Here is a 9309-nt window from a genome sequence, read left to right as displayed (position 1 = left end):
AACAATGTTAGTCAAACTCATGCATATAAATACTGTATAGTGTACAGGCCCTGTAACACACACACACACACACACACACACACACACACACACACACACACACACACACACACACACACACACATACACACACACACACACACACACGAGGGGCCTGTAAGAATGCTAAACACATAAAGCACATGTGTCAAACTCAGGGCCGGGGGCCCAAATGTGTCCCGGGAGAGCATAAAGGGTCAGACTGTCTAAAACTAAATAGGTCAAAAGTGTGCTTTGCCCATAACTACATTTCCCACAATGTAGTAATTAAGCCCATTTTAACTCAGATAAAAACGTTTTGAACAAAGTTAATGTCCTAACTTGTGTTTGATATTGTTTTTCTTTATTGATTGATAGTTTGATCCTTGATTGATGGAGTTCCGTGGGTTTAATAACCTGACAAATTAAAAGGATTTATGTTATAACAGAGAAACAAGCATATTTTTTCAGTGTAACTGTAATGTTTGTACAGTAACTTGAATAATTAATTCAGAGTATTTTAACATTAACGAGTAGGTACTTTTATTTTACATTACATTGAGTTACATTTACAAGTTAAATCTGGCCCTTTGAGGACAGCTATTATGCTGATGTGGCCCTTGGTGAAAATGAGTTTGACACCCCTGACTTAAAAAATAATGTAATGGGGGTTCCACCATGTGTTCTCAGTGATGTCGCGTTCTTCCACGTGTTTCCACAGACATGACCTCAGGCCAGTGAACTTCACAATGAAAAACCATGAAATTACTTTTAGAGGTAAATATTAAAATAATTTGTCAGACCCCAACACCATCCAGAATTTAAATCTCTACATATAAATAATATATATGAAGAATAAATGTAATAATAAAGTAATAAAAAGGTGAATTATTCATTCAGGACCGACCGGGATAGTTGAGAAATAAAAGATTTTCGTCTTTCCCCACATGTATTAGAGCATGAGTGGAAACGACCAGTTTGATCCAGGGGGTCGCGGTGTTGGACCTGTGATCCCAGGTGGAATCCTGGTTCCAGAAAATCCTCTGCGGGGAAAACTAGAAAAACAAAGACAAGTCGCTCGAAAATATTTGATGTCTTTATTTTAACATAAAAAACATGATGGCACGTCCGCAACTATGGGATTTGTTTGTACAGCTTAACTAAAGAGTAATTCAGATGACATTACAATACACCCAAAGTTATGTGGAAAAAAAACAGCAATTTAACCTCAGTGCTGATAAAGATCGTGAAATTACAGCGTAGAGTTCCAGAGGTTAATAGGAAATAGTACAAATAAACATGATGCGCAAAATAAAACAAACAAAAAAACCCATTTCAGGTAAATTCATGTTTTTAAGCAGGAAGTACTTTTTCCTTCGATTCTTTATAATAAAAGACAATCTGAGTAAAAAAAAGAAAGAACTTAAAAAAAACATACTGTACATTCACACACACACACACACACACACACACACACACACACACACGCGCGCGCGCGCGCGCGCGCAGGCACGCACACAAACACACACACTGTACATGCATACATGTACTTCTGACCTTTATTTTGAAAATTACACAGGAAGTCACGTGGTTGTGTCGGCTAACTTGACGCTACAATCATCCTGCGGGAGCGAGAGCGGGAGGAAGGCAACTTGGACGAGCCGCTCAGCGAAACTCCTCCAGTTGTGAACCGGAGGGACGCGGCGGTCGGCGGCTACAGAGGCAGGCGGACGGTGGCGACACTGACCGGGTTTTAAACGGACCTCCGCGACCTAAATTCCCAGCAGCCTTCTATTCCGTAAACCACCTGGAAGTTTTCACCTCGCTTTCAACTTTCGGCAGGGCTTCTCGGTCTCCCCGTGAAGCCGTTCGTCTGGCTGGCCCGTGGAAGAGCCGTCCTTCCCCGCATGCTTCCCTCTAGTTCCCGCTAGTTCCACCAGGTGACCGGGCTTCCTCGGGGACCTTCGCAGGTAACAGGCTCGGCTTACCTGCCCGCCCGCACACGACGACGTTCGAGTTTCTTTGACGCTCCCAGTTCACCCTGCGGCTCTGCAGCGACCGCCGGAGAGAAGCACCGGGGAGTCCCGACGCGCCAGGACGGGCATGGAGCTACGAGGAGGAGGCGAGAGCCGGCCGAGGACCCCCGGGGTGGTTCACAGGAGAAAAGCCCCGATGGACACGATGTACGCCGTCGGTATTATTTGCCTCCAAGGTGGGTAACAAAGGCTGGAGCGTTACTTACAGTTAGTTGGCATATATTTCTGTTTTTATTAGTTAATTCAAAGAGAAATCGTTACTCATGAATGAGAAAAGCCACTTTGACCTCCACGCTTCCCTCAACTCTCGCTGTTTGTGGTTCAGATGAGTTCACGGCGCGTCGGACAAACCGAAGACTGAGAGTCGCGGTTTTTCTCATTCATTGTTTCAGCCGATATCTGTCTATTAAGTTAAAATCAAGAGTTTCACTGCAAGTTTTTGGCGAGAAAGGAGGCAGGAGGCACCCCTCCCCCTCATCCTCAACCACAGTTTTTTTTGGGGAAAAACAACAACCGCAGTTGTGAAAGTAAATCCAACCCCCCCCCGTCTTTGAAAACAGCCAGAAATGAGGATATTAATGCTTTCAAGTGGTCATGCTGTGAGTGGAAAAACACCCGCCAAAGAGAATGTTCTGTCTTACACAATACAACAACATGCCTGTTTGCATTTTACTGTACTTACACCGTAATTTACTCTGTAATAACGTCTCTCATGTGGAGCAAGGGGATGGGGGGAGGTGGTGGGATTGCAGGTATCACCGGGGGCTGTGTTGTCAGTATGCATTCCTTCAAGAAAGATTATTCCACTGCATTATTTATCTGCTTTTTGCAATAAGAAATTGGATAATCTATGTAGCTGGTAGTTCATGGGATATTTTATGTTTTTCTCTACTCTCTTTGACTGAATGCACTTTGAAATAGACTAAAACCCTTCATGTCAAGCATGTCTGGTTTTTCATAAAGCGCTTCTAAGCTGCTGACCTGCAGCTAACATGACCCTGGACCAGACACTAGCTTCAGGCGGTGTTCCAGAGGAATCTTAGCCCATTCCTCTGGGGCAAAGACCTCCAGTTCTGCAACATTCTTGGGTTTATGTGCTGCAGGCACCTTCTTTATATCTCACCGCGGATATTCTATTGGGTTCCACTCAGGTGAGTGTAACTTCTGCTCGAAAATGATCCAGGACTCTTGAAGCCAAGCTGTGAGGTCTGTTTTGGATTATCTTCTTGTTGGAACGTCCAGGCAGTTTAAGCACATCTTGGAGTTTGGTTACATGACCCTGATGGGACTTGAACCCAAGAAGGGACTTGAACCCAAGTATATTAACCGAAATCGTTGTTCAGAGGGACTGTAACCCCAACAACCAAGAATATTAACCAAAATCGCCGTTTGGAGTGACTCTAACCCCAACAATCAAGAATATTAACCGAAATCGCCGTTTGGAGGGTTTCCAGCCCCAATGGTACTTTTCCGGAAGGACTCCAACCTATCTTATCTTATATTATCTTATCTTATCTTATCTTATCTTACAACATTATCATTAATCTCCTTTAATTTAGTCAGTTCAATTGTAGAAATTTGGTTGTTACAACAACAAAATGCAGGTCTGAACAAAGTGGCTGATGTTTGGTCCTCAGGTGTGTTCCAGAGACTATACGCTACTTCCATCCTCTCACAACGTTTTGGGTACGTGTGAGCCCCAGCTTTGTCTGCTGCTATGAGTTTTCATTCATTACCTGAATGTTATCCAAAAAGGCAGAACCAGAAAAATGAAAATCAACTTGACACAGTGCACTTCCACATTTCTATCGCCTTTAAGTTCATAACCTCTGCTGCAGCCTGGAGAAAGCAATGAAAAGGTCCTTCCTATTCTGAGAGGAATGCTATTATCTGGCTCAGAATCGGCTCATTAACTCTCAGTTCATCATGTCAAAACTAAGTCTGCTTTATCTGATCTCCACGTGCAGACTGAAACGTAGACGACACATAGACTGTGTTTGCCTTCAACGCAGCCGTGATAGTCAGAGTGGCTGAAGAATTCCTTGAGTTGAAGTGTGTTTGGGCCCCCACCGGCCCTCCTCATGGTGCCCAATTTGGGATGAATGTGTCCTCTGTGTGCAGGCAGCAGGGGAGGCTGCTGTGGGTTTGTGTTTATACTGTTCATGAATAGAGCCTAGCCAGGTAATGTCATGACAGCCTGGCGTTGTGTCTTTGAAAGGGCTTTCTGAGTGTTTCAAAGCTCCGCCAAATCAGAGGTGGTGGTCATTTTTACAGTGGGTTCGTCCCCACACCAAGCACCATGTTTCTGTAGGGATCTGCTGCTGTGTTCATATTTGCACTCATCACCCCGTTTTCCTGTTTCCACCCTTTGCATGGCTCCGTCCTCTCTGGGTTTCTATTTGTAGCTGACTAGCGCTATGTTCCTGCTGCTGCTCTGAGTGGATGATTGCTACTCACGGAGTCCATTATGCTAATGCTCTGCCTACCCATTGCTTTCACCTTTGCTCCTCATCTTGCATGAGTTTCCCCTGTTGCATTTCCTGCTGCTTCATTACGGTGGTCTTGAATCCAAAATAACCACCAGGTGATGTTGTGCAGAGAACATGAGATAGATCTGCAATACTTAGCAACATTGTCCCACTCCTGATGAACTGGATTTCAGGTCTTCTACTCTGTTAATTGTGCAGATGCCCTTAGAAATATTCACAACCAGATAATTTGAAAGCGTGGAATCAAATTTCTTGATGGTGTGTTCATCGTCTGCCTCCCATAACCAGCTTCAAGGAGATGATGTAGCTGATATCCAGAAGCAGAGGGTTTGTGTAAGGGAGGTGATGTACGATCACCCACTGAATGGTGTTTTATCCTAAGGGACAACAAGTATTAATATACCACAACATCAGTTTAAACATCTGAATACAAGGAAAGAGGATTCGACCCCTCAAACCACAACAAAACACATCTGAACTTCTGCCATGGATCAAGTCTGAAGGAGGAAGATTGAAGATGATGCTGAAGGACACCGACTCAGTGATGCAGATAAGATGAAGCTCGAATGTCACTGGACATAGCAAAAGGACTCCATCAAGACTTTGTTTCAGATACTCTTCTTGAGACCATCACAGTCAAGTAGAAACTCTACGATGGGATTTGAGGATGGTGGTTGAGGCCCATGAACACGGGTCTATCTCGGAAAAGGATGACTTTATTTCATGGGAATGGTGTGATTGCTCATGAACGCTGCCAGTAGCTGGTTTCTGACTAATACCACATTTGCAAAAGGTCATAGCAGTATGAGTGGTGCTCATTATGATGGAGTTGAGTCATTTGGAGACTGCAGTCAGTAAACGTAGGATCGTATTCTATTTATGGAAAACAAGTGGAATCTAATTTTTTTATGACACAGAACTAATAAATAATAATGCTGGTAAACTACTAAGACAATGAGTATGGATGGTTTTGCTTGTAGCTTTGTGCTTCAATTGTGCAGGCCGGCTCTCAGTAGGTCCCACGCAGACTCTTTGTTGGGCTGTTTTTGGGTCTATATACATCTCCTCCTCTGTTTTTAAAGCCTGTATGGAATGTATTTAGGCACAGTTACACAGCTCAGCATGAGATTTGTGTCTTTTATATACAGCTACGCCTACATCTATACATCATGTTGGTTTAGCAAAATCGTTTGACAGTATCTCTTCTGCAACTTTTTATAGCAGTTAATTTAATTTGATCTCTTCTCCTGGGTTAGTCCTAATCCCTTTTTTTTTTTTGATTTCAGTATTTTGATAGGTTTTAAACTTTTGTGAAAGTGAAAGGAAGTGAAATGGGTTTTCTTTAGTTGTTTTGTAGTTGATTTTCAAGGAAATCCAAAACTAGGTGTGCGTGACAGTGAAACAAAGCACCGAGCAGAAACTCCTGGAGAATGGAGTCAAACACAGAGATCTGGTTCCCGCTGTGTTTGTGGACATCAGGGAGTTGAACTGGTAATGGCCTGTGAGGCTGGGGGAGCATTTCTCCAGGTCGTCCCCAGCTCTGGTTTCTTGTCATTTATCACACGATGTTTATTCAGTATTAGGTGAAGCCTTTTGAACTTGAGAGCCCTCGTTTTTGCCCAGCCGGTATGTGCCATTAGCTCTCACCCAATTAGGGAGGGCTCTTTTCCCAGGGGAGAATTTTCTTGCACTCCTCTCAGTCTCGCCTGCCCAGAGTCTCTGGTTTGGTATCCCTGTCTGTTCTGAATCGATGTGCTCTCGTCTCCTCATTCCTCTGCCCTCCAGACTGCTTCCTGATATGGATCTGTTACCTTCAGTGTAGATGAAGTGATGCTTGAAGGAGGAGAGAGGAGTTTGGAGTTCAGGGGTAGCACAACGTCTTGAACATGATGGAAGTATAACCAAATCAAGAGAAGGTTTTGGAATTTGAAAAGACATTCCATTCTTGCTCAAATTGTCCTCATGAGATTTATTTTGACATGAGTTAAATAAGCTGGTGCAGCTTGGATAGAACGTGAACACGTTTCACTCTCTGGCCCAACGCTCTTGAGTGGAATCAGTTTGTCTGTTACGGATTAAAGGTTGTCAGAACAGAACTGTTCCATCATTCTTGAGAATAAATTGGGTATATAAGAAAGAGAGCATATGATTCCACAAACAGTTTGAGTTTGCTCATATTTCCTGAGCTGTGATGGTGAACGTTTGGTGTACGTGTTGGGAAGCGTACCTGCTGGGAATTGGTTTGGCTGGAAAAGATGCCTGGATCATAACGCGACCCCGGTTGGCTCATTGTCATCAGTAAACCAAATAATCAAAGAACACCGAGCTCGCTCTGAATGATCGCTGCACCTAATGACCCGTGTCCTTGTTCTGCTGTGTGTGTACGAGTGTGTGTGTGTGTTGGCACATGCGTTTGTGGTTTAGCCAGCTCTGCTGTTGGGTCCTGTGGTTGTGATTGGCCTTGCAGATCTATGTCTTTCTTCCTGTGATGTTGGGTCTGCCGCCCCTCGTGGTTACCGACCTCCTCGTCTGGTTTTGGACTTGCTGGCTGCTGAAAAGCTCCGTTTCCCGTCTGGGTGGGGGAGGTGTTCACCGTCACCCCAAACCAGTCACCCCAATCTGTCACCGCAACTGTCACCCCGACTTGTAACTGCTGCTGGACATGCTGTGTTCCATCTTTGTGTAATAGTGTTTCCACAGTGTACTACAGGAGCTTATTAACCATTAAAGTATAAAAAAAAGCAACAAGAAATTACTAGAAGTTGCTTCCATATACTTCTGAATACAGTAGTACCTCAAAATACGAGTTATTTGGGATACAGGCTGTAACTCTGTCAATATTTTTGCAAAAGATATATGAGTCATGTTTTGGGACACCACCTCTAGTTGGCGGATTGATACAACATCAGCTTAGACCGGATCTCGTTCTTTCCCACTTGCTGGCAGATGGATACAAAATCAGTGAGACCATATCTCGTTCTTTACCACATGTTGGTGGATTGATACAACATCAACTTAGACCGGATCTCGTTCTTTCCCACTTGCTGGCAGATGGATACAAAATCAGTGAGACCATATCTCGTTCTTTACCACATGTTGGTGGATTGATACAACATCAACTTAGACCGGATCTCGTTCTTTCCCACTTGTTGGCGGATGGATACAACATCAACTTAGACTGGATCTTGTTCTCGATGGTGGAGTAAAGACGTAGCTCGTGTGTTCTCGTGACTTTTCTGTTTCTTCTCATTGTTTGTCATTTTTTAATGAAACTTAGACATAATTAATTACACACAAAGTATGCATGTCCATTGGTTGATAAAAAAGTTTTTTTTATATAATTTAGAGGGTTTGGGGCTTTTTTACAAGGTTGGAATGAATTAAAAATGAATTTAGTTATTTTAAACTATGAGCTCAGTCACAAAAGGAATTAAACTTGTATCTCAAGGTACTACTGCAGAAGTAAGGACCACACATAACATGTGAAAACAAATTAAGACATTTGTCATGCATACTTCGAATTTTATGGATTAGATTTTTTTTTTTTTGGTCAGACAAACAGAACATCTGCTGATGTCTCTAACACAACATGAGGCATAGGTCCATCTTACACACTGACATTCCCAGAGATGGTCAGTTCTATCCAGTGCAGGAGGTTAACCGTCTCATATTGTCACCTGTAACTAACTCAGTCAAAGATATAATCTAGCTGTCAGTGATCTTTCAGCCAAATGACTCTCATGTTGCATTATCAGATGCACTTTCTGACATTTGCTGACTGTCTCTAACCTCAGGCTCATCTAATCTGCTGTTGCTGGATCACTTATTTGCTATTAGTGATAACCTAAGGTTTCACGTTTCCTTCTTGAAATGACGAACACAGACGTTTTAACTAGCGTGATGTTGTGCAGATATCGCCCACTCCCACTGCTGTAAATCTTGCCGACATGTTGTCTCCCTGCAGGGCAGGTGCGAGGCCCCGGTTTGGGGGAAGCGCCCTTTCAGAACCAGAAACTAAATCCCTGTTTTCTTTCCAACTCATTCAAATGATTGAGACGTGAAGGAATGCCTAATTTGGCTCGGGCAGATTTTAAGGGGATGGCGCAGAAAAGGAGGGCAGGAGAGGAGAAAGGCGTCTGGCGTGCCATTGCATAATCCGTGCAGCCATTAACTCTTTGTGTCCTGAGGCTGAATGAACTCATCATAGCAACGGGCCACAGGAGCAGAGTGACATCAGGCAGCTCTCAATCAGTCCTACCCCCCCCCCACTTCATGTCAGCAGTGTTCACCAGGCTGAAAGGCCACTGGTGTTTAATGGGAAGAGCCTTCAGCTCTGTTTGATGCTGTAATGGACGGGGGTAAGCTGGATCCAGCTGACGGCGGAGGCCCAGGCGTTGTTTGGAGAGAATAATTTACTTCAGCCGTTTGCATGTCCTCGCATCTGCGCTGATTTAGCTGCGCCATTCAGATGACTTGGTGCTGTTAGCATGTTTGGGGAGCTCCTCATTATGCTGCTGTGGGATTCAGGGGCGCTTAAAGGCCACAGGAGGGCCAGATCCGTCTCCATGGTACCTCAACAAACCTGCCGCTGAGACTCGCTCCTCGACTCTTGGCTCAGGAGCCCGTGAGGCTCGCACAGCTTCAGTTTTCTTTCCTACATTCATAAAGGCTCGTACCTTTTTCACTCCATTTTCATCTGTTTCCATTTAACCACGTCTCTGGAGGGTTCATAGAAATGGAGGAGACGCTCTCCGGAGTAATTCTGG

General features: G+C 44.0%; 1 protein-coding gene across 1 annotated transcript in view; it reads left to right on the top strand.

The window, feature by feature from the left end:
* Window positions 1-1618: 1618 nt before the first annotated feature.
* Window positions 1619-9309, top strand: part of ptk7b (protein tyrosine kinase 7b) — a 70045-nt gene continuing 62354 nt past the window's right edge. Inside the window, exon 1 of the mRNA XM_068328098.1 lies at window positions 1619-2230. Coding sequence (XP_068184199.1) covers window positions 2122-2230 — 109 coding nt within the window. The 5' untranslated portion in view covers window positions 1619-2121. The remainder of the gene's footprint in view (window positions 2231-9309) is intronic.

The sequence above is a fragment of the Antennarius striatus genome, chromosome 11, assembly GCF_040054535.1.
Source record: "Antennarius striatus isolate MH-2024 chromosome 11, ASM4005453v1, whole genome shotgun sequence".
Classification (NCBI taxonomy): domain Eukaryota; kingdom Metazoa; phylum Chordata; class Actinopteri; order Lophiiformes; family Antennariidae; genus Antennarius; species Antennarius striatus.
Note: the sequence above shows the minus strand (reverse complement) of the source record. Positions and strands in the feature narration are given on the sequence as shown.